This window comes from Gasterosteus aculeatus, chromosome 12, assembly GCF_964276395.1.
Source record: "Gasterosteus aculeatus chromosome 12, fGasAcu3.hap1.1, whole genome shotgun sequence".
Taxonomy (NCBI): domain Eukaryota; kingdom Metazoa; phylum Chordata; class Actinopteri; order Perciformes; family Gasterosteidae; genus Gasterosteus; species Gasterosteus aculeatus.
The window spans coordinates 15,034,320-15,060,175 of NC_135700.1; the positions used below are offsets into that span (position 1 = coordinate 15,034,320).

General features: G+C 42.9%; 1 protein-coding gene across 4 annotated transcripts; it reads right to left on the bottom strand.

Annotated features, from left to right (window-relative positions):
• Positions 1–12,388: 12,388 nt before the first annotated feature.
• fam120b (family with sequence similarity 120 member B) lies at positions 12,389–25,481 on the bottom strand. Of its 4 annotated transcripts, none has more exons than XM_040161809.2 (14): positions 25,363–25,481; positions 25,017–25,139; positions 24,548–24,738; positions 24,032–24,165; positions 23,723–23,845; positions 23,375–23,566; positions 22,983–23,247; positions 22,706–22,889; positions 22,334–22,435; positions 21,787–21,959; positions 20,255–20,347; positions 17,387–17,593; positions 17,124–17,271; positions 12,389–13,781 (listed from the first exon to the last, which is right to left on the bottom strand). In XM_040161809.2, exons 2-14 carry the CDS (start codon positions 25,135–25,137, stop codon positions 13,525–13,527), a joined length of 2,190 nt encoding a protein of 729 aa, XP_040017743.2. In that variant the 5' UTR covers positions 25,138–25,139; positions 25,363–25,481; the 3' UTR covers positions 12,389–13,524. The 4 variants fall into 4 exon arrangements, with proteins under 4 accessions (XP_040017743.2, XP_040017771.2, XP_040017762.2 ...); XM_040161837.2 differs by having other exon boundaries at positions 25,006–25,139; positions 25,363–25,446; XM_040161828.2 differs by having other exon boundaries at positions 25,247–25,439.
• Between the last annotated feature and the right edge of the window lie 375 nt (positions 25,482–25,856).

Below are 25,856 nucleotides of genomic sequence, written 5' to 3' on the forward strand. Positions count from 1 at the left end.
GGTGACCACAACCCAGTTCTTAAGACAGTGATGCCAAGGGTCTGACAACATATAAAACATAAAATGTGCTTTTCCTTTTTAGTTTTGGCATAGTGGGTAACTGAAACCCCTCATTTTAGCAGAGCAGCATTGTATTCCTGCAGTGACTGAGGAAGATTTAAAAGTTCATAAAAAAAACCTTTGCTATGAGAAGCAAATGAAGATGCCTGATCTAAGTTTTTCTGGTGAACAACAAAAGATAAATGTACAGTCAGTTTAAAATAATTGCAGCAAATAGCGACACACGACACAAGCCCACACACAAAGGATGACTGTTTGCAAGAAATTTTTGTTCCACCTCGAGGAGCTTCATAAGATGAAACCTCACATTGAGAATTGTTCATTCTATTATAATGCAGTTAGGGTGAACATTCATATAGCTTCATATTGTGTTGCCAGAACTGCAAAACCCGTTCTGCCATTCACTCATTGAGTACCAGGTACCTTTCGCCACGGTCTTTGGGTGGCAGTTGTTGTGTCGCAGTAACTTTCTCAGGAATTTGAACCGTTGACCCTCTGGTCATGAGGTCACTTGTGCAACCATTTGGCTACTGTCCTCCACAAATGTTTACATCCTACACACGTGTTTGTCCCCGATGAAGTATTCTGTTGCACAGCGAACCTCAAGCCTGCCACAGGAAACACATTTTCTATTTAGTTTATGGAACTATATATACTATATAATTCTACCTTAATTAAGTATTCAGCAGGTGTGATATAAATTGAATGGCTTGAAGTTATTAATTGTCCTTAACTGATGTGTTTGTCTGCTGTGACATCTGACCTTAGTGAATGACTCAACATCCCAAACAGTCTCCATGCACACACACTTTGTCTCAGTCTCACACACACACACACACACACACACACACACACACACACACACACACACACACACACACACACACACACACACACAATCTGTAGTTAAAGTGACATATTTATCTTAAGAGGAAAGGAGGAGGGAGAACAATACAGCCACCAGGCAGGTAGAAATAGATAAATGTGTATGAAAGTCTTTGTGTGTGCGCGCCTGTGTGTTTGTGTATGTGTGTGTTTGTATGTCTGCCTATGTTAGTTAGTATGGCAGTCTCATGGTTGCCATGGTTCTGCGTTTTCATGGAAACACAGTCATATTATTGTCCTAGTCTAGACGTGATCATCGATGGACCTTAACATTGAGTAAAAAGGAGAGATTATTCCCAACTTGAGTCATCTTCTGCGTGTGTGTGTCAAGCGTGTGTGTCTTTGTGTTACAGAACAGCTCTTTCCCAGATCAGTGATAAGTGTCACCTCAGTGGGGGCTTTGACACCTGGGCTGGTGTAAAGTGGGGGTGGGGGGACGTGTGAAGTCTGGGGTTCACACCTCATTGATGGTAGGAGATGATCCTGTAACTAACCTCCTAATACATGCACATACACAAAAGCACACACACTCACACACAGAATAGAAATAAATGGTCCATATTAAAGAAACATGTCGACAGCGTTCGCAATTAAGTTTAAGGAAGTTTAAGAAAGCAATTACATTTTCTACTGTTTAATTGAAGGTACACATACACAACTAAAAGGTCAGAGTGGCAATAAATGCACTGGCAAAAAAAAGAAATGAGCATTGCAAATGCGTTACGATAACACGATAGTGTGGCTTAACAAATGCATTTAAAAACACCTCTGTGATTGATTACCAATGTCTGAGACGTTTCGAATACCTTCAACTTTATTTCCTTATTGAGTCGACTAAATAAAAACTGATGGCTGCCTGGAAGGTAGGAAATCAGTCTGAAACGTATCATGAGGGAAATGTTTCCTTTTTAATCCCTTTTAAATTTCGTTTGAAAACCACATGACCACATTCATGTAGTTCTCATTGCTGTCGGGATCTTCTCAAATTGGATTCCTGCTGTGGAAATTTGAGCTTTTCTCACAAGCATGCCGACATGTTAAATGTTGTTTTATTTTTGTCTCTGTTTTCAATGGAGTGCTTAATTGTCACATGGTTTCACTACTCTTTGTGGGCAAGTTTCATCCTGTGAAGACACTCCAAGACAATAAGGGGAAGCATCATTAGAGTAAAACATGATGTGTAAATATGTTCTTCAGGCTCTTTAAAGGCAAAATACAAGGCCTCTCTCTCTCACACACACACACAGACATATCCTGTTCCTTTTGACGGATACATGTTAAAGAGAGACTGGGACTCATTTGTACTACTTAAGGCTTCTGTGAGAGTTCTTTCTTCCTTTCTTGTTCCTTGCTCAGCATGTTAGTCCTCTTCTGTGTGGCCCTTTTCATCTCTTATTTACTCGAGATCTTTCTCACACACACCTTCTCTCTTGCTCATAGGCCTAAGCACACAGATAAGAGAAAGACTAAAGACTGAAGACTAAATGATGTGTGATTGTCAATGCTGACTGTGTGAAATGAATGTGGAGTTTGACATAGAAACACTCCAAAAAAATGAAAATCAATTGTCAGATTGCCAGACAAAGAGAAAGAGAGTTTGTGTGTGTGTGTGTGTGTGTGTGTGGCCTTGACAGTCGCATGTTAAATGGAAGTGCTTGTGCTTATCAAAGAGCAGGATGAAATGACATGGACCTGCTGAAGCGCTATCAGTTTTTTTTTTACAGTGCTGTTACCCTGAACTACACTGAGACATTGTGTGTGTGTGTGTGTGTGTGTGTGTCTGCATGTGTCGTAACGCACACAGGTCAGTTATCACTATTTAGTTTTCCTGTAAAAGTTGTTGAGGTATTAGTATATTTCCGACTAAACTAACAGCACATTTAAAGTACTGTCGTTCTACTCAAAGTGAGGTCTGCAGTCTAATGTGAAGAGTGTCATAACTCTTTGACACAAATTGTTGTATTCCAAAATCCCCCTATCGTGCCCATGTGTCCAGTTGTAAAAAGATGTCCTGGAACATCTGGGGTTCATCGAAATGTCGACATTCTCTTTCTCCCTCCTCTCATTTTCCCCCCACTATGATCAAAGAGTTTCTAGTGGGGCATTTACAGCCATGACTTGTGATTTACACAGAGGAAGACGCCACCGTGGTGTGACAGACTTTTAAAGGTCAGTTAAACTGCTGCTCATACATTTATCTTTCTCAGGCCACATTTACACATAGGCGGGTATTTACAGAAACGAATATTTCTGCCCCTCCGTTTTCAAAAAAGTTTCTGTTTATATGAACCCGCATAAATACGGCCCCGGGCGCCATCATAACTATGCCAGACCTGTAGTCGGCAGTGTAACGAGAAGGATAAAGACATGCAAACCAATCAGAATTCTCAAAACCAACAACAAGTCGCATACTGTGACGTTTGACAACCTAAAACTCCGTTTGACCTAGTTCACACGCAAACACAAAAACAGAGTTTTCAGAAATCTCCACTTTGGCCGGAGTTTTTAGAAATGATCGTTTTCCGTGATAAAAATTGAAAATGTGATGAGTAAGAGACGCTTCTCATGTGTTTCTGCTTGTTAGTTGATCGCTGCGTTCACTTCACAACCCGGCTGGCTTGCGTTGCTGCCATTTGGACAGAGACATGACTGACATTACAGAATATTTCTATAAAAACAGGCAGTAACTGGATCGGATCGCTAAACCAAGCAATGCGCGCCTCTCACAGAGGCATTCCTCTCCTGAGACAACCACCTGTTGCTCAAAGTATGGCACAAAGTGAATGGAAACTGGCCCCATGGTGCTTTGTGTAACACAGCTGAAACCACGTTATATCTTAGTTGAAAATGTACAGTCACCAGCAAAGCTGCAACAGCAGTCTGTTGTCCATTTTTGAAGAAGATGTAGTGTTAAAGAGCTGCAGGGTCACAGGCGATTCCCGAAGTAATCATCCCACAGGAAGGTGAGCGGCCCTGCATTGAGCTCTGGGATTTCCCTGTTATGCCGACCTTTGACCAAACGCCCCCCCGCCCACCTCCCAAACCTGCCGGCTTGTTAACCTGGCCGTCATGCGTGTGACCCATCAGCACTTCAGAGGAAGTCGCAACACAAAGTCATCTGCGGCGGGTTAAACCGTTACTGAGGGAGAGAGAGAGAGAGAGAGAGAACAATATGAATGTGAACGAGGGAAAGGAAGAAAGAGAAGCAGCAACGTGTCATGATTCATGCATTAACACAGGAATGCCATTGAGAAGTGGAAGAGGGATGGTAGTTTCCAACAGCAAGGGGGAGCGGGTCAACGGGGGAAACCAAATCCATGCATACTGTTGTTCCTCTACTCTTGGACTGCTCAGAAAAGTAAAATGTGGCAGTCCATCAATAGCAGTACTAAAAGTAACAATGGTCAAATTCAGTGCTCAGAGACTCTTTACCCAACATTTACTGTAAGCAGTCAGCAGACAAATAAACAAAGGTGGAGTAAAAACCTTTCACCTATTTTGGTTATTTAGAGATTCCGCTGTTTGTTGTATTGACATTTGTAGGAATTTATATTTCTATGATATTTTAAATAGAGCAAGTAATTTATCCGAGCATAATGATTTGCATGCAAATAAATAAGACATATATTGCAACAGTAGTTCGGATCACACTGCAGTATATGTTATGTTGTGGATAGACATAGAGACCATAGAGAAAAAGAAGAGAAAGTGGAAAGATTGATCTCAGCACAAAGTTAGAAAGCGGTCTCAGGCTGCACAAAGTTTCAGCTAAAATGCTCACAAATACAAAACCAGACGTTCCACTAGTTTGTAGGATTACATTCAGAATGCATGGAGGCATCTCGGTTGATCATAACTAGTTAACAATACTGTGCTCAGTTGTAATGCTGTGTTTGCTGGATAGTTTCTATGACTAAATCGTTTTTGCATATTAAAGCCCCCGCTTACACAAAAAAATGATCAAATGTGGCGAATGAAAACCCTCCTTGGTTCTGCGGCACCGATTTGAATTATTTTTATCGGTCAACAAGTTGGACCATGTCAGGTCAGTGCTCTTATCAGTCAAAGGAATGGATTTGTGAATAGCTTCTGGACCGTGACGTATTTCACGGTGTAACACAATAGTTGAGAGGTGTACAGTTACAAAAGGGATTTAAATACAATCCTTTTCAATTGATTGGACCGCCACGAAATGTGCGGGAGAAGAATTTGGCACCGCTTCTTTCACCACAGACAGTTTCTGAAAGCGGAGTTAAACCTGCTTCTGTCTCTCTTTCTCACACACGCACACACACACACACACACACACACACACACACACACACACACACACACACACACACACACACACACACACACACACACACACACACACACACACAGAAGGAGTCTTTAGCGCTGCCTTCTTCAAGTCTCCTTCATTCATTAACAAACACACACATACAGTCACATACCCCCAAAACTCCTCCTCTTCTGTTTATTCAAAGGTAGATTTATTAGTCTCAACGTGTTCAGTCTCATAAATGAGCAAACGTTGTCTCTTGTCTTTGGGTGACCAATAAACTCAAAGAAAACAAATCAGAATTCACACTGATGATAGCCAAAGTATTACTTGTGGAAAATGTAACAGTATATTTGAGCCATGTCTGTTTGTGGAGACAGTGGGGAGAGACCAAGAAAATGGGAATTTAGGTGGTTGACATTAAACCCAGATTATAATTTGAGCTCAAACATAAAACACCACAAAATGGAACGAGTCTCAGCCGCCAACGTCTGCAGTCAGTCTCATGCTGTTGTTTTAGAGGAGGATCCCTGTGACTGATATTTAAGAGTTTGTTAACTGTCGTCTGATGTCTGTAAAACTTCTCCTGGTTGCATAAAAAGTCACTTAAAGAACCTGTAACTTCTCACAACAACGTACCCGAGCTTCAAACCATCCCACATATCAGACAATAATCCCGCCCGTCATCTGTAGAACTGGTGTATGCGACCTTCACCTGGTCTCATGCTTTAGAGTTACTGTGTCGGCATTAAATAGTACACCATTAGGTGTGCGTCCTTGCTTGGAATGGTCCGATAGCTTGATGCTTGCATGGCTTCGGACATCCAGCCGCTGCTTCGGTTGTAACGTCAGCATCAGAATCTCAGTCTGCAGTAAGCACGCTTGTATTCAGCATCAGGCAGACTAAATGACCTGCAGTCAATGAGCCGGGCCTCCCCTCCGCCAACGAGGTGCTGGACTGGAGAGCCTTCAAGCTCTGCCGCAGCTGCATGAAGTCATTGTTTATTCAAAGTATATTAATATTGGTAGTGTCCCTTTTCCAAAATTCACCGAACCAGACTCTGCACTCCTCCGGGTCCGCGGCAAATTACACCTACTGAGTGCAAAGTAGATCTGATAAATGGCTCTTCAGAGATACAAAGAGGGAAAAAGATTGACAGACAAAGATTCTGGCTTTGTAGTTAAGACTACATGACACACACACACACACACACACACACACACACACACACACACACACACACGCAAGCGTGCACTCACACTTCACTATGACAACCCAACGTTTACCGTCATGTCTCAGGAGATTAATATCGCTGACGCCGTGCAAGCAAAAATGTCACTAGGACCTGACACTGGAGCACAAGGTGACAATATCAAAACACTACTACTGGTTTGGGCTCACCAGAAATACCAAACTTCAAAAGCATTGAAACTGTTACTTAGCACGGTTACCACGGTTACTCCTGTGAAGTTTTGGTGGAGGATAGAAGGAGGCCGCATTAGTCCCCTAATTGTTTGGTTTGCAAACTCTTTTGCTCGGGATTAAAGGTATGTAATTGGTGAGTAAAGCTTCATTTCTGTTTGTAGAAGCAATTCATCCTCTTTGTTGACTGAACTGGTTGATCTCACCAGGAGACAGACCAAGTTGTTGTTTTCAGAGCGTGGGCGAGGAGAATATTTACCGGACTTGAACCAATTGGCCATTTGACTGTTTCCGTTTCAGTTCACATTTTTGGTGGCTTTCCTTTCTCATCCTTAATCAATTTATCGAGGGCTGGGTATTGCATCTGATGGTTGGAGGGGTTGGCCACTGTTTATACCATGGGGATTCTAATTTATTGAGGATCTTTTGAAACAACCACACATTTGAATTGAGAGAATGTCCGACATTCCACAATTCAGAAAGTCTTTTTTCTTTCTTCTTTGATTTGTTTTTTAGTAGATTTACTTTTTGTGTTTAAGCTATCAATGGAAATGATGCTCCTGCTTGTCTCCGTGGATGTCCTCACCAGACAGTTTGCTGACATGAGGTGGTTGTCAGTCAAATAAGCTCACCTGGTCCCCCTCCTTCTCCTTCCTACATCACCTTCTTCTGGCTTGCACCACCAGCGGCGACTACACCTCTCTGTGCTGCTTTAAGGGGTTTCCAAACTGCAAACCCCTGTGGTTTGTTTTGTGTTAGCAGCAGTCCCGATGACTACATTGGCTTTAAGTAAATGTCTTGCGTGGATTTCAATCCAAACCACAGGAGAGATGGTGAGAGGAGATGGCAAACACATTAGGGAACACACACACACACACACACAAGAAGTAGGAGTCCCAGGAGAGGTGTTTCTGAGGAGATGAGCTGACATATGGCCTGCAGACCACTGCACTGGGTGGAGCAGTGTGTGTAGTGGGTAGATGGGGCCTGTGTGTGTGTGTGTGTGTGTTTGTATGGGTGTGTGAGGGTGGGGTTGCTACTGGTCTGACTGAGGGTGCAAATGAATAGAACAGTGGTTAGAGACAGTTGACACTCACTATCAATTTTCCCTGTTGACCCACTACTGATTTTCTGTACGCACAGAATATAATGTTTTTGTTAAAAGTGCCTAATACGAGATTGAGAGCCTTTCTATTGCCTCTCAGAGGCTCTCAATGTGGAAAATGATGGCTCACAAGTTCACTAACGACAAAAAGGGCAGTGGAATTGAGCACAGTGCAGAGCAGCAGTTGTGAGCTCACTAATGGATCTACCTTTAATTGTTTAATATATAAAAAATCTCTCAATTTGTTATTATGAACTCTTTTAAGTATCCAAAATAACCCAAACAAGTATTTCATTATTTCTATGTGGCATTTATGTGAAGGAAAGCATGAATGTTAAAATGATACAACCTGCAAAAAGCTTCTTTCAGACTAATAACTATTGAAAAGGCTTTTTCCACATGGAACGTTAAACATAAATGGAACCAACAGCCAAAAGCGTTCACTTCAAATTAGAAACTTTATGACTTTTTGTTGTAAAGGAGTTAAACTAAACTAATCTAATATAACACAATTTCAAGTGCCCCCAGTTCTAATCTCTTTAATCCATCTCCTCTGTATAAGTATGATTTGATTGTTTGAATCGTACAATGTTTTCCACATGGTTTGTAAATGTCAGGCTGGGTTAGTAAGTGTACTCGCTCAGCTACAGTACAGTCATTGTGAATATGGAGAACAGAGTAGGAACGGGATAACTTAAGAGCAGGTCCTCTTGGAAGGTCAACCTCATTTCACCAACATGTGGGAATTCCTCCACTCTGCCAGTCAATTCCTAAACACAAACACATATAAACACACACACACACACACACACACACAGCCAGGGGTTGTTTGACTGGCTATTTGACTGAATGGCCTATCGCCATGGTTACAGCAGCACTCCATCAGTCCATTGAAAGAACAGATGGCCGATGTGCAACAGGAGGCATATGTTTCAATGAACACACACACACACACACACACACACACACACACACTCGTATTCACTCAGGGACAGACCCACAAACACACACCCACAACGCTCTCTGTCTCGCACACACAGGGCACACACATGCATGGATGCGCCCCCGCTCAGAGGGAGGGTATTGAACAACCAGCAGCATATGTTCCACTAGTCAGAGAGCATCCATTCAAAGACAAACAGGGAGAGGAGGAGGAGGAGGAGGAGGAGAGGGAGAGACCCGTAAGGCAAAAGAGCAAGGCAGGAATGGGAGAAGGTGGAGAGAGATCAAGGAGGATGATAGAACTGAGGGAGGGAGCTGATTGGAGGAGAAGAGGGAGGCCGGGGCACAATGCTGCGACTCCCCACTGGAAGCAAACGAGCCGTTTGAGCTGATGTCGTCCTGGAGGTGAAGAGAGAGTAAAGACACTAAACTCAAAGCACTAAAGTCGGTGTAATATTTAAATTGTAGTTTCCAGTAAAGTTTTTTTTTATTTATTTGGGGTTAATTGAGATTTCCTTTCAAGCTATTTTGTAGTAGCAATTCATGTAGTTATTTACAACCAACGTCCAATAAAATGACTATGGAGCCGAAAGGATTTTATATTTTTTCCCAGATCATTTTTGGTCTATCGCCATGGTTACAGCAGCACCACATCAGCCCATTCAAGGAGCAATTAATCCGAAAACAAATTCCTTTAGTCTTCACTAGCAGATCCGACGATGAATGTTAAATAATTAGGAACAGCTTCATGTTCACATGCCAGCAAACAGCGGAAAATATTGAGCTACGATGAGCACTTAGCACTAACGTTTTACTGCTGTGCTCTTTAATCGAGCTAGAGAGTGATCAGAGTAAAGCACGTACTTCTGCTGGTGTCATAGGATATGTTTTTGAAAAAAAAAGAAATACTACTTGGAGCTGCTTGTAGGCACATTTTGTTTAGCTTTGGATGAGCCATGCTTGTGGTTTCCCCTCCTTCCAGTCTTTATGCTAAGCAAAGCTAGTTGTCTCCTAAATCCAGACTTCCACATTTTTATTTATTTGTTTAATAAAATACTAGCATGCCAAATGTACCCTGAAAGAGTTGTTGCTCACTGCAATTATGTATCTTTCCATACAGTTGGCCAAATGCACACTGTTTCCACCAAAGGTCCCTGTGTGTTTGGCAGGAGGACGGAATAATACTTCCTGGTCGTCGCATGTTTTGTTGTTCCCTGTGGAATCGCACTGGGAAGGAGTTACTTGACAGCCAGAACAACGAAATAACAATTTCATTGGAGAGTAACCCGTTAAACATGACAATAAATTTAATGATAAATTTAGTTATCATAAAAAACTCAGTCCCTTCCCGCCTCTCTTTTCACTTTCAATTTGTGTGCATGTTTATGTCCGGCACGCACATGCGCCCGTGTTGGATTTGTTCCCTCTGTGTTTGGGCCTCAGCTAAAGAAAGCTGTTTATATTTAAATACACTGTAAATACAGAAGGGTTATATTTGGTAACTCTGCTCAGTGTATATTTGGACGCCTGAGTCACTTTTGTGCGTGCCTCGGTTAAATCAACAGAAAAAAACAAAAAAGCACTGCGCCATTTGTTTTGCCAAGACTATTTGTGTGTTTACAGACACGCACACACAGTGAAATAAGGACGTCGATCTGAACGCAGATGAGATAAAGAGGCACAACGCAAAACTACAGCTGTTCATGTGGACAAAAGGGATGATTTGTAATGTTGCTTCTAAATGTGTTTAACAGGTATCTGCCCTCCTGAAGTTCATCCAGGTTTTTTCCGGAACAACACTTAAATCTGAAGGTACTTGTTAACTAAGGAGAACATGTTAGTCACCGTATAATGATAACAATTACCCTCTAAAACGTTTGTTTGTCGGCAGTTTGCTGTGTGTTAACAACGGGCGTCGCGGTTGAGGTAAATAGGTTTTCTTCCAAAATGCTGTAAGTGAAAGCTGAATTTAAACAAACAAGAGAGGATCGTCCTTTTTAGACTCTATGTTGACCATAATTAATACGGCAATTTGAAGTAACCACCTTCAACTCGTGAATTACTGCTTTCAAAGCTTCATTAGTGTGGTGGAAGATTTTGCACAGACAATCGTTAAGTGAGAAACAAAGGCTCTGAGTCAAGTATGTCTTTTCTACGTTTATTTCCTTGCAAGGGAAAAAGGGTCACAACAGCTACGTGGTCAGTAGACTGTCAAGAACCTCCTATTTCCCCCAACACATCGAGGCAGTTCTTATACCTAAGTTTAGATATCGGCGGCGTCAACAGAAACCTTTGACCATCTTGTTGAGTATCTACAGCCAGGATACTGGGAACATCTTATCCATGTAAGACACGTCAGTTCTTTGACCGTGTCCTTGCTCTCCCAACATGCTAAAACAAAGGTGGTCATAGACATAACAAACACTTTGTTCAATCTCTACAGCTATGACGCTGGAAACATCTAATCCAAGTGGGAGACATCAGTTCTTATGTCAGGGCCTTTGTGATCTAAGCACTTGCAACTAATAAACTGGTTATACAAATGAAGCATTTAAAAGGGTCACATATCATTTTCCCATTACATTAGCACGTTTTCTGTCACAGGGCCCGTCGACACGCTTGTAGACTGCAGACAGTCCAGAGCCGCACAGATGAGCTTCTAGCAGATTGTAAAGTTGTTACAATTAATACCAAAGGGCACATGAATTTTTGATTCAAATTTTACTGGGATGCCTTAAATTTTGTGGAGACATTCTGGTTAAAAAATGAAGGGAGTTTGTGGTTGTCCGTTTCGGTGGCACCCATTGTGCTCACCGCTGGACACCGCAACGCTTTAAAAATTAAATTCCCACAGTCGGGCAAGCGGCCTGACGATTTGGACCAGAAGAGAGCACACAGAGACTTTAGATAAGACGGACGGAGAGCGTCGGACAGAACGAGGGCAGACGGGATGACTGCCACTAGAGAGGAAAGAGGCCAATCCCAGGGAGGAGGCCTCCAGAGGGGGTTTGACTGTTTGTCTCCCTGCCGCTGGAGGGGACCACACCCAGACCTCCACCACCCAGACATACACACACACACACACACACACACATGCAGGAAGCTGATCTGTCAGGCAGCCAACAGGGTTTCCTGTGGTTGGAGCAGGACTAGCGACTTAAATTGCTTGTGTTCTTAACTTGTCCGTCTTACCCTTTCCTCTCCCCTAAATCCATCTCCTCGCTTTTCTCCCTCATCCTGTTTTCTGTAGTTTTTTTCTATTCTTAGTCGTCCACCTCTTCATGGCCCCCTCCGCTGACCGTGTTTCCACCGTTCCTCTTCTTCCTATTCCCCAATGTTTAAACTCCTTTCATTTCTGTCGTCCACTTTTTTTCCCCCCTCTTCGTACTGTTTTAACTTTCCATCCCTTGCTTCCTCTTCACCGCAAAAAAACATCCCTCCTCCTGTTTTTGTTAGAATGTTTGTGTGTTGTTCGCGTGCCCCCCGCCCATGTAACACTTACGGTGTTACAGTTTTCATCCCGTATGAAAATGGCCCATTGCTATAGCTACATATACAAAATAATGTGAGGTCCCATTAAAGGAAAAGTTGGAGGTATTTCAATTTGTCCACATAGACGCAGGGATTGTGAATCTAAGTTAACTCTCCTCCGTTGCGGAGGTTACGGGAAACAAAGACGTGTGCAATAATGTTCATTGATGCATGCTGATGTTTTTAATTTCTGATTCATAAAATTACAAGAACCACTTAAAAAAAAAAAAGCGAATATCATTGACCCAAAAAACGAGATTGGGAGAAATTGATATACAACATAAAAGAATACTTACACACACAGTCCATGTGCGGAGTGGTTTTATAGGTCTGGGGGCTTATAAAACCACTTGTAACATTCTTAGACAATCGCTGCATCGGTTACTGTGTAATGAATGCAACATTGAACTAGAGGAGAATGAACTGATGTAACTCTCCGCTCGGTCGCGTCAAACAGTCTCACTTCACTGTATCAACACTCTGATTTACACTCATTAGTTTCCGCTTGTTTAGAAATTCACTCTCACATTTCTTTAACGGTCTGCTTAGAGGTGTGTGTCTATGTGTGTGTGTGTGTGTGTGCGCGCACATGGCAAATTGCTTCACTTTATTTTCGACATGTCACAAACGGCTCTTGGTATCACTTTACAGAGATGTATAACTCTCCGGCAGCGAGACCCTATTCTAACTGATATTTGATAGCTGCATTACTGTTTCTCTAGTTAAAACCCTGCCTTTAAAAGGATTATTGGACACAAACAGCTTTTAAGATCTCTGTCCTTTTATAGTCAAAGATAAGAGGTAAAACAGGCCCGGGGATTAACCGTTAATCTACTTCAGTGCATGTTTGAAGTGGCTCGTTTCAGAGTGTGTTTGCTGAGTGCTGATGGACCGGTTCATTCTCCATCACATTAAAACGGGTAAATTGTCTTGAGATAAAAGAGAGGCCTAGAAGTGATTTGACTTTTGAAGTGTGTCTACTGAAGTATTTTCAGATGCGCAAAAAAAGAGATTCAGGTCAAAAGGACAAATCAAATAATTATATTCTAATCTCTTTATTTGGCCATCTCTTAATCCCCATTTCCCAAGCTTCTCCATCCTTTAGACAAACATTGCTAACTGGTAATTCACTAAATCAGTTTATTCAGAGAAATCTGACTCCTTCACTCCTTTCATCACATTTCAGGGGGAATCCATCCCTCTAATCCTCCTCTCCTCTCTATTCAGGGTTGTGTTCCTGGTGCCGGGGGCAGAGACCATCTTGGACCAAGAGGAACATCTGTTTCCACACTGACGTTACCTGGGAGCCGCTCTGTATCTCCCTCTGTTGAGGTGCGATCGGCCTCTGGACTGCGTTGGAGGGCGGCTCGTGTTCTGGGCTCCTCCATCGTGGCCGTAGGGATACGAATGAGAGTGAGGGTTGACACGCCACGCTGTCGATCTGCCCTCACATTCACTCAGGTCTCCACTGGCCTCCCCGCTGGCTCTCCATCCTCCTCCATGTCCATGGCCTCCTCCTGTTTCGCCTCTTTCCCTCCAGTCCTTGGCGCCACCTGAAAGTGAGGAATGTAACATTTTAAGCAGTTTTCTTAGTTATGGATATTTAACCTTTAGCCATTAATATTTAGTTGAATCTGGTCCTCTGTCTTTAAAAGTTAATGTTGAGAAAAATACTTCTGTCAAAATGTTTTGAAACCTGAAAGTAACTTAAGGAGGAAACCGGTTCTTTATTACACATCCAGAAGTTACAGAGAAACATTAGCATTAACTTAACATGGAACATACATCAAAAAAATCTTTCTTTAGATGCTACATTCTCCACTATGTTCGCCAGCTAATCTGCAGCTGGGCCGGTCGGTCTGCTGGTGCAAATGAAAACAGTTATGTTTTTATGTTTTGGCAGGTAAAGGAGCCCGAGCCTGTCACCTACATCAGCCGCCGTCCTCCCATCAATCCACTCGCCGGATGCGAAAGTATGGAAGAAGATAAAAAACAAGAGAGCACGGCATGCATAAATAAATGTGTCAGTCAACGGTTTCTGTGGTTGGCGGAAGTTTCAGTTTCTCGGATTTAGATTCAGAATAAACCCCAAAACACAGAGACAATTAAGATTAGAGAAAAACATCATCTTCTTTTCATCAACCCCATCAACAATACGGCTCTCAGCTAAAGTCAACTCAACTCTACAAATGGGAGGCGATCTGAAATAAACTGAAGAGACGTGGGAGAGCAGCTACACTGGAGTCACTGTTGGAGTGTAATTGCAAGGGCAGGCGGGCAGAGTAGATATTTGCTGAGGAGACTAAACATCAGGCCTGATTCCAAACAAAAACCAAAGCCGGGCCCTCAGCGATACCACATAGCGCCACCACTACACTCTCTCTCACACACACACACACACACACACACACACACACACACACACACACACACACACACACACACACACACACCACAGCTCAGTTGTAATGATTGGTGTCTGCGTCTGGCAGAAGTGAAACCCTGAGGTAGAAAGAGTTTACGGTCTTCCATCTTTAAAACCAGAAACATCCTCGCGAGACCGTCGACTTGGGCAAAGCGCAGACAGTTCGGCGCAATTCCGGGAGACTCTGGACCAACGTGACACGCAGAGAGACGGTCGCCAGAGGTTTACTGAATGTTTAGTCACAGGGTCGGACTGAAAGCGTGGGCTCACGTTTCATAAGCCACACGCCGAGTCATCTGCTGAGGCTGAACACGGAAGAAGGACGGAACGGACGGCGAGCTGAAGTCTGCGCGCTGCAGCGAAGAGCGTCGTGTGCCTACAGGCCACATCAAGGGCTCCTGCACACACTCTCCTCCTGCGATTCATTACCGAGTCAACTGAGCTTTTCAAATTGATGTTTTTACTGTCACACAGATCATCATCTTTATCTTGAATCTTTTTTTTTTGATAAAGGCATCAACCAATCAATCAATCAACTACGAAGCGTGCATGCTCCTTATAATAAATATGGAATAAAGCCAGCAAACTTTATTTCTCGATTTGATCTTGGCAGAGATCCAGAGCATGCTGGATCCACGGCTTCAGATCATACTTTCCACAATAAAAGCCCTAGACTGTGTAACTGTAAAACAAGAGGGATATTAAATTCAGGGGATTTCACTTAAATTACAAATATAAAACAGCTTAAAATAGTTTAAATTACCAGTAGTCAGTAATCTTTAGTCGGCATGGCATTTGCTGATATCATGAGTAGGGTTGATGATGTTTGAATAGTAAAGTAATTCAAAGTGTTTGTGTTGTTTATTTGTCACACCACTGGTGTATAAAGGCCTTTTCCCAATTCAGGTTGTAGGTGTTTAAGAGCGTGAATACATTTAAAGACCTGTGTATAATAAGATGGGAAGGCGTCTGGAGAACGTTAAGGCTCCAAAGGCAGCAACAACGAGCAACAAGGACAATAGAGGATGAAGAGTAAAATTAGAACAGTAAGATAAAAATAAAAGGACAAGGAGTTAGATGGAGGGGAGCGACTGAGGGGAAGGGGAGAGACAGAAGAGAGGTCTGTAATCAGTCCGCCTTGTTGTGTGTCTTAAAATAGAGTTCTCTCAGTCTATTAACAGAAACCTACTATTACTGGTGCAACGACATGGCAGGGTCTTGGATTCAAGTGTGCACATATGAGTGAGTACGTGTGTGTGTGTGTGTGTGTGTGTTGTGTGTGCGTGCGTGCGTGCATGTGTACACGCTGGTATGCATTAGGCTAGAGCACACATGGAGCTGGTTACTGCGAGGCCCTCTGGGTAATGTGGTTCGGAGAGAGGCACCAGAGAACTACAACCACGGATGAACTGTCAGATTGAAATGCTGCTGTGTTGAGCGGTTTTATCAGTCAGAAAACAAATACAGACGTCATAACAACCCTTTGATAATGTTTTGGGGAGGCAATTTTGCTTATTTATTATAAACTGTACAATAAAGAAAGGAAACAGAGGAAGACAAAGAGGAATGTGATGCCACAACGGTCCCCAGCCAGATTTGCAGCAGGGCCTTGTGGTTATACGGTATGCATCCTAACCGCCGGGCCGCCCTAGGAACACCATAACATTTCTTAATTCAGGTCAAAACTTTTTTCTCTCTGTGACCTTTATTTAACCATGGTGGTCACAACACCAAATCCCCTTCACCAAAGAGTTCTGGTCTAAATAGCAACATAATTATGTTCCACAAAACTCACAGGACCAACATTCACTGAGTTGAGTCAGAGTCGAGGAGTTCAAAGGCATTTAATCATTTTTAAAACACGAAGCAGTCAAAATTTTAAAGAGCAACTTGCTGTACTTGTATCATGCATTTTGACACTTGGTTTTTGATCAAGTAATTTTAAAATGTTTTAAATATATACTGAAATATCTTAAAAGACTAAATTTGATGGGACAATGTAGAACTTTATTGCTGACTGCGATAAAAAACTTCCAATAAGTTGATCCTTGTGGATTTCCATTATTGAGATAATTGTCAATATTGCCACAGAAGTGAGTAGAAAAAGCTGTCTAGCTTCTTAAATATATAAAGACTAATTCAGAAAGTACAATGTTGACACAGTTTCTATTTTTTTATTTTGACATTATTATTTTTGACCTTTTTATCCATTTTACCTATTTATACCTATATTTACCTATTTATATATCTTACTCAAGTTTAGTTATTTTCACTAAAAATAAAATTACTTTTTACAGAAAAGCAATTTTCAGAGTTGTATGCAAATTTAGATAATTACCTGGATAATATTGTGAATCACAATTATTTGGGACAGGGCCGTTTGAAAGGTGTTCACTGAAAACCATTGAAAGGCAGATGGCTGAAGTTGGAAGCGGCATGTACGGACAGGCGAGTCAGAATAGTCCCTCACCTGCGTGTCTCTCTCTGTGTCCGGTTCCAGGTGGGACTCCAGGACCTCGTTCCGGTGCACAGGGTCTGGACTGCAGGACTCTGCCTCGCTTCCCGCAGGCTTCTCCAAGTTTCTCCCTCAGGCGGATAAACAGTGACAAACGGGACGGCTGGAGAGAAAGAGACACGCAAAACAAGCAGCCGCGACACAAGACTACTTTTACTAAATCCCGCCACAACTGCACACGCACTGACACACAGTTTGTTGTTTTTGCCTCTACTCACGTCACTCTCCAGCAACACGGCCTTCTCTGTGCCGCTGTGTGCCAGCAGGTACTTTGAGTGGAACAGCCGTCCGTCGAAGCTGTGCCAAGGCATAAGGGCAGCGCCGGGCAGCGGGCTGCCGCTGGCACAGTTGGCGCCCAGGAGGTTGCCGAGTCCTCGGACATAGAGAGATCCCAGCTGCACGGCGCGACTCGACAGGACCGGCAGCTGAGAGTGGAGGAAGAAAGAAGTTTGGCTTTAGCTCGATGCTTTAAGGATGAGACACCCGCGGGCGACAGTGACCCTGTGCGGGACGGCCAGCGGCTCCTACCGGACTTCAACAGATGAAGCTTCACACACACGATCACTCGGGCAGACGTGGAGGGAGAGACCGAGCTTCACTTAAACTTGCCTAAAAAACCCATCTGTTTCTGCAATATGATTGGTGTCACCACCCAAAGCTAATTTCGTCAAGTTTTACTTACAGCTCCTAAACTAATTGATGAATTGAACCCCAGTTTGCACCACCTCATCTCCTCAAGCCCAACGCATTACCTATACAGATATACACGACTCACACCACCCACTTCAATGTCACAGGCCATCCAGGTAGCTGGTTGAAACCGATTAACGGGTCTGGTTTACACATTTTGCAGGGAAACTTACATAGATAACTGCATAGAAAGTTATCTACTGCATAGATGCGTTTACTCTAACAGCATCGCATTGGTATATGAAAGTAAAATGATGCAGTAAATGTGGCCTTAGACTTTTCTTATCAAATTATTTGATGATTGACTCTATGGACGGCCAGTACACCGCTGGACACAATTCCTTAGGAACGTGGTTCTGCCGAAATCATTTAAAGATATTATTATTTTTACATTGGATTAAGTCAGGATGGTTTCTGACAAAAAAAACATAAAACGAGCAGGAAGAAAGAAGATACTGTAGGAATACAATACAGAAAAATAAGACAAAGGGCATGAAGAAGAAAAGGAGATCTGTGACACCAGGCAGATGTTCTCAGTCTGTGTGTGTATTCCTTCTCACCTGTCCCCTGGTAGATAGGACTAATAACAGTGATTACAAGTATGTGTGAGTACACACACACACACACACACACACACACACACACACACACACACAACAACCCTGCCTGCCACCTGCTTCCAGTCAAACACAGCTTCACCTTCTGGAGACAAAGAACCACTGGACAGAGACACAAAAGCTCGAAGGCGCACACAAACACACAGACACAAAAAGAGAGGGAGGGAAGAAGAGCGATAAAGAGCAAAGTGAAGAGAGACAGAAAAAAGAGAAAGTGGCTGAGAGCGTAAATTAAAGGAACATGAGAACACTCAAAGTGAGAGAGACAAAGACAGAAACGTGTGTGTGTGTCCAGCGGGCGGAGTGTGCTTGGTGTAAATAGCTCCATGTGGTGAGCGTCAGCCAGGACAGACAGGCGACTGTCGCCAGCATATTGTGTTACACACACACACACACACACACACACACACACACACACACACACACACACACACACACACACACACACACACACACACACACACACACACACACACACACACACACAATCCCTGGAGAAGAATGCTGAAATGAAACAGATCTTAAAACATATCCGCAACCCCTTTACCCTAAACACACACACACACACACACACACACACACACAAAAAGGTGTGAGACAGTTTTAGTCAACTGAACTTATTTTGTTTTTTCGGGTGTAAAAATAAAGAGGTTTTCAATTGGTACAGTTACAAAATCCAATATAAAAATCTTTGCGTGCACGTCAGAATATTCATTAGTTCTGATATATTTGAGTGTGCGTGTAAGTAATCTGTACGAGTCACTGCGTTAACCCCCCCTGCTGCAGCCTTGAACTTCTCCCAGACAGCAGATTCAAATCAACGCCCAGCCCTAATTATTGTGTAGAACAGACAAGCAGCAAAAATACAAATTACTTGGCATAAGTATGGTGATTAAGCAGTAAAACGAAATGAGGCTACAAGGCAGCAAACAGCGCAGCTGTTTTCCAGAGAAAAGCAAAGCTGACTCTTCTGGAAGAGTCGTCTCCACCGAGCTCACTGAAGATGCTGCGGAGGCAGAAGTAATAATGCTGCCTCGCAGATGTTATTGACACTTGGCTCCAGATTATCAATTATTTGTCTGTATATTTCTGTCTAGACGTTTATTCTGATCAGCGGTTCATCTTCGAGCATCAGACTCGCCGCTCAGATCAGAGTTCCACCTCCTGCAATCATATTTGTACTTTAATAAGTTTTTGAATTTCATAATCTAAAATGCTGCGATGTGACAACAGAGAAGCCGTGAAGCTAATTCAGCTCTAGTTTCCCGGATAAAAAAAAAAAGAGCAGAATGCAGTTTGCTCATCATCATCACCAGCTATACCAAGTGAACCTTGAACTACAGCTGCGCTAGACAGCGACATCTTTTCAAGCTTTCAGGTTGGGTCTGCAAAAGTATAAAATACAAAATCACTATTTTGAATACAACCAAAGCAGTTTAACCAGAATTGTTTGGGCTTTTTTGTTTGTGTACTTCATTGTTTCTCTGGAGACACAATTGGCGGCTTAATTGTTTGTTCTCCCAATCTTTCTTTTGACTTTCTAAAACTGGAAACATTTTCGGAGTTGTGTTTGCCACAGAAGGGCCTTGTTTACTGTCAACTGCAGGAGACATTGTCTTCTGCAGCAGGAACGTCAACAACTCTGAGTGCATCGGGGCCGACCGGGCGAGTGAAAATCTGAAAAATAAGCAGTTCCCTTTAAAAGACGTCTAGTTTTGGTCTAAATTCGAAAAAACAGCAGAGGACTTCTACATTAAGTGTGCATTTGTATTAACAGACCTTGATGTTTTGAAGATCATTGGGTGATTTCAGTCTTAGACACACAGCCTGACTCAGGTAAGCATCAACGTCCTCTTGAGACAACGTTTGTACCTGAAATCACACAGACGACATTACAGTCAATTCAATCACAGCCCTGGTATGTTGTTTGTGTGGGTCTGTTTGTTTCTTCTGCTTTCTGTACCACAATTCAACCAAGAGCAGAAAAAAACTGAAAGCAGAAACAAGGCTGCCCAGCTGTGTGTACAAAACAAACAAACCCTGAAGCTATTTAAATTGGCGAGTGACGAGGGAATGTGAATGCAGCAGCGATCAGACAACAGCAGCCCCTGTTGTCGGTCAGCCTGACTACTCGTCTAACGGGCCGTCTACCCAGCGTCTGTTGGCCCTCATCCATTTAAATGACCCGTATGTTATCCCCAAAACCTCCATCTGACCTTTGAGTCTCTGTCTGGACAGAGTTCTGTTAGGTACAATTATTTAGTAAAGGTTGGTTTAACTTACAAAGGTGTGTTTGGCCATGGCTCGTCTCCCGGCTTCTCTACTTTGATATTAGCAGCTAAGAGCATAATACGCCCAAATCTTCAACCAAACTATCAGCAGTCAAGTTGCGTTGAGGGTAGTAAAACTGCGTTTTTCCCAACATTTAGTTTGTCAAATGCAGTATGCCATCATCAGTCTGACAATTTCTTGGAATAATCTTAATGTATTTCATAAAGTGTGACACAAAGATGTATAAATTTAAAGCCCGGTTTAGGAAAAGCCAAAGCAAGTCAAATCTTTTGTATCACACCGGTTTGTTCTTGAGCTGATAAATGAATCCACACAGTTAATTTTTGTTTAGCTTCTGCAAAATGACGCATGCACCTTCATCCAGGTGATCTAATCCTATAATCTCTGTTGCGTAAAAACTCAATAAAATGACATCAATGCAAAATGCAAAAGTCTCTGCTTTTTTCTTATACTTTAAAAATGATTACTCTGTTGGAAGAATTGAAAACAAGGCATTATACCAGGATTACAAACAGCACACATATTTATGGTTTAACATTTACAACCAAAATAAGGACACAATCGCAGCAGGGTAAATTCAGAGATATTCAAAGCCTCTGGGTGGTTATCAGAGGAGCTGTTGACGTAGGAGCTGGAGTTACAAAGACCAGTCTGTGGCTAAACTGGGCACTTAGTGGGTGATGGTGGTTATCATTATGCCAAGACAACACATAACAAGCCAACAAGTGATGTTTAACTTCAAGTCACAAGTCTACAAAGGAGCTGAATAATTATTGTCTATATGTTTTAGTAGTAAATCCCAAATCAAAAGAGGACTCATTTGCCCAAATACAAATTGACTGCCTCGACTGCCTCATTTAACAGCTTAAGTTAGTCATTGAATACTAAAGCAAGCATGCTGCCTGACCAGTGAAAACCAAAACAGTCCCATCGATCACAGTGAAGTACCCATCACTAATGATGTTGTCATGTTTTCTGCACCTGCACAAAACATTGAAACAAAAAAGAGTTGATACTACCTGGAGGACAATGTAAGTGACCAGGCAGAGAGCAGCCAAGAGGGCGTCTTCAATGTCTCCATGCAAGTCAGAGAACTCCTGGCAATCAAAGATTGAAAGGAATGACATCAAGCGAAGTGTAGGAACCTCAGGACTGGTCCCAAACCACAGCAGGTCCAGACTGGGCTGATGACCTACACGTTCAGACAAGGCCAGAAGTTACAGAATGACTTTGCTTAGTAGGTGAACAACGCTGCATGAAAACTTTCAGTCATTCTGATGGCCAGTGACTCCTGCACGGTGTGTCTACAAATAACTTAATTGAAAAACAAAACATAATTCAGAGGAAACAACATGTTCAATGACCAAATTACTGTGGTTTTGTTGCTTATTAGAAGCTTTTAAACTTAAAGCGATTACCAAAACATCCATATTGAACAAAAAAACTACTACGCAAAAAGATAAACGACTCTGCTCCTAATTAATATCAGCCTGCATAATGAGAATCCAAAGTTTTGTCTATAAAAAGCTGCCAATTGAGAAATGAGGAAAAGAGCAGGTACAGTACATGGGAGGTGGACTGGGACGGGGTGGACCATGTCAGGTTCCTTCAGCGGGTTTCCACCGTAGACAAACCATTCCCTGATTGCTGGAAGGTCGACACTGCTGCCTGAAAACGGAAAAGTCGTGGTCAGACTTGGCCTGACTTTGCACCATTGTACGGAAAAGACCAAAAAGCTTTCATGTCTTTATTTTTAAACTGCTCTTAACTCTCTTAACTACTACTCTCCTCTGCAAATGTGCGGCTGTCTACCATTAGATGTGCATTTGTCCGTTGGTGATTTTATACTTACATATTTGTTTTTCTGTGTGTCAATGTTGTTGCTGGAGTGCCAGTGCGTCTGTGTGTTTATGACATCATGTAGGTTGACGGTCTTACCTTCATGGCCGTGCAGGAGCAGCAGGCCGTAGATCCGCTGTCTGCAGGGCTTGTAGACGAGGGCCTGAGGCAGCAACTCAGAATCCTCTTCATCCTCCAGTGTGTTGCTACAGTGAATGACTCCCTGACACACAACACTGTAAACCATAAAACCCTCTGTTGCTACGTGCTTCTCTCTGCAAGCCTAGGTAAAACCACAAAGCAATACACAGAAAGTAAGTATGTGACATTTGGTACTCTCAAAACAGAAAAAGACACAATAAGGGGCAGGAGATACCTTTAATATCTGTGGACTAACATGCTTCTCAAAGGCAGAGGGAGGTGCAGAGATGTCACCTCGCTGAGAAGCGTCCTGTCCAGGCAGCAAGTAAGAGCAAACCCCCTTCTTCAGAAGCTCTCTGTGAGGAGCTGACAGGTTCACAGAATGAGGAATAAATTCAGGCTCCTGCTCCTCTCTTCCCCACAAGGAGCTCACAAGTTGGGATACAGCAAGCACCTTCTGGCCCTGAGGAGCACCGCGGTGTGATGCAGGATTGTTTGTCCTGGAAATAAATCAGCTTTTTGTCACATACACACTTGTCACACTTCAACGACAAAGGTAACAATTATGTAGAGGATAGTGTGTAAATTAATCATAAATTTCAACACAAAATGTCAAACCCCAGATACCTGTATGTCGCTATGGCGTTGTTCCTGATGTGCTGCATCTGCTCCTCTGACACCACATCGTTACCTAGGAGACAGGCCAACAGTGGTAGTTGGGTAGCGGTCAATCCGATGGCGTGGCAGAGCCTCTGTCGGTCGTACAGGACAGTGGTGAGGCTGTCTATCCGCAGCTTTGCCACAGACAAGTAGGGGGCACTTTACAATATAAAACCACATGTTACAGTCTTATTAATAACAGTAATCCACAGAAGAAAAAAATTCAGCATTTTTACTGACCACAATGTAGTGTAAGGACAATCTTTCTGCTGCAATTTAAACATTTTTTCCAATCCAACAGGAATTTGAACAAACCTGTCGTATATGATGAAGTCTGAGTCCTGTCCCAGAATGCCCATACAGCCATGCTGACGAGCATAGCTGGCAATCTCATAGTCAGCCTCCTGCTCGGAGCAGAACACGCTCTGACCCAATGACCTGTGAACAACATCAGAATCTGCAATAAGAAAATAATCCACTAAAGACACAATATTGCCACCGTAAAAAGAAATAGCAAGAACTGACATTAATGGTGGGTTCAAACCATGATGGGTAGTCTGTGTTATACATTAAGTGTATACATATGTAGGCCACTAGGATGTAACCAGATTTGTAAATGCTGACCTGAGAGCAAAGCATGTGAATGTTGCCAGACCAGAAGGAAGACAAAAGAGCGCTCTACCAGGCTGCACGCCACATGCCTTGATGTGACGAAACATTTTAGAAATCTCCCCGTTCACTCTGCGTCTCCTCTTCACCTGTCGACAGGAGAGAATGTTGGATATAGATAATAGATAGAATAGATATATATAATTAGGATTTCAATGTCCATGAGGTTGGATATATATATTATTTGTTTGTGCTCTACATGCTTAGATGTTATAAGCAAAACTATAATAACATGTTCATCTGAAATAAGTATAAGTGCAATGTCTACAAATAAAGAAACAAAAAAGACCACACTCTGCTTTAAGATGCTGGTTATTGTAGACTCTCAAAAAATGTTTGTAAGTGACGGCACTACGAGCTCATCGGTTACTGGATTTGCTGCATGTGGGTTGATTTCAGGGGCAGACACAAGACAATTTGACATTCAACTTTGACATAATTGAAGACAACACAGTCAGTTTTATTCCTCACCCACACTTGTCTCTTCTGATCTTCTACAACTCCATCGAAGAAGAAGACGAGTCTGATGCCTGCTGACGTGAAGGCCTCCACCCAGCCCTTCAGCAGCTCCATGTACTCCCTCCACTGCCCGCCACACACCCAGTCCTTACATGTGTACCAGTGACGCAAGCAGGCCATACCATCCACTACGAGTGTGGGACCTGAATGGGGGTGAAAACACATGATTGATGCATGTGTCATCTCGTTATATAAATTAAATGTTTTTGATAGAACAAGCAGACTGGAAAAGTAGTGAACATACTTGCATTGGTTTTATTAAACAGCACCCCAATTTATAATACATAAGCTTGAAATAGTTGTTGAATTATATTTAATAATACCACCCCCCCATCTTCCCCGAGACTAAACGCCAGGAGAGCTGAAGGAACTCAATCATTTCGCAGAGACATTCCCACTGTCACACTGACGTGAACTCAACTGGGGATGTTAGCTGTGCTTGTGCAGACTCGCTGCCTTTTGGCCATTTCTCTCAGATGAACAGTCACACGAGCTTCCGGGCAGCAACTGTCCACAAAGTGCTGAAGTCCTTTCACACCCATCCCTGCGGAGAGAAGAAACAGAGAGAGACGGCGCGAAGTCCTTTGTAACGGTGTAACGTCACTGGAGAACGACGAGAGTCATTCAGTTTGAGAGGTTAGCTTAGCTTACGGTCGTTTTGTTTACGGCGAATCAGCCGTGTTTCATTTACATGAAAGCCAACTGGTCTGCACTTAACTGTGTGAAACGCTTCCACCCCGTAGTAGTGCTTCACGGGGCGGACTTACTTTAATCTCTTGCTGTTGCCTACACGGGGAGGATGATGTATCCGTGTCGCGCCGCGTTCACACCACTTCCTGCAATCTACGTCTGACGTCATCACGTTGCAAAACAAAGCCCCCGTGCACCCACGGGGCAAAGTATGTGATTGATAAAACACTTTGCTGGCCAAAAAATAAAATACATCCACGAGGCGCAATTTGGATAACTAAGGAGATCGTCGTTGTTCTGGTGCCTTAATGAAAAAGTAAACATCTTAATACGGCATGAATAAGAATAGACCATTGAGGTTTTTGTAGGCTCAGTCCACCAATAATAACTCCCCAGGCTAGGATCAGAGACAGGCTAATTGCTCCCCAGCTCTCCTGGAGAATGGGGGCTCTCTTTCTGGAGTCACAAGCTATTAGGTCTACCTTCTCCACACAAAGCACCCCCGTCCCTTGCACTCTATTGTCTGGGTGGAACAGGAATAAAGAATAGGACATATGCTGGATGTCAGTCC

What these genes read in the sequence shown, in the direction of transcription:
- fam120b (XM_040161809.2), bottom strand. Translation starts at nt 25,137, where the DNA reads ATGGGTGTGAAAGGACTTCAGCACTTTGTGGACAGTTGCTGCCCGGAA. An exon ending in CCGTGTTGCTGGAGAGTGAC is followed by an intron (nt 17,272 to 17,386) that starts GTGAGTAGAGGC and finishes CTTTCTCTCCAG; the next exon opens with CCGTCCCGTTTGTCACTGTT. An exon ending in ACACAGAGAGAGACACGCAG is followed by an intron (nt 13,782 to 17,123) that starts GTGAGGGACTAT and finishes CCTCACTTTCAG; the next exon opens with GTGGCGCCAAGGACTGGAGG.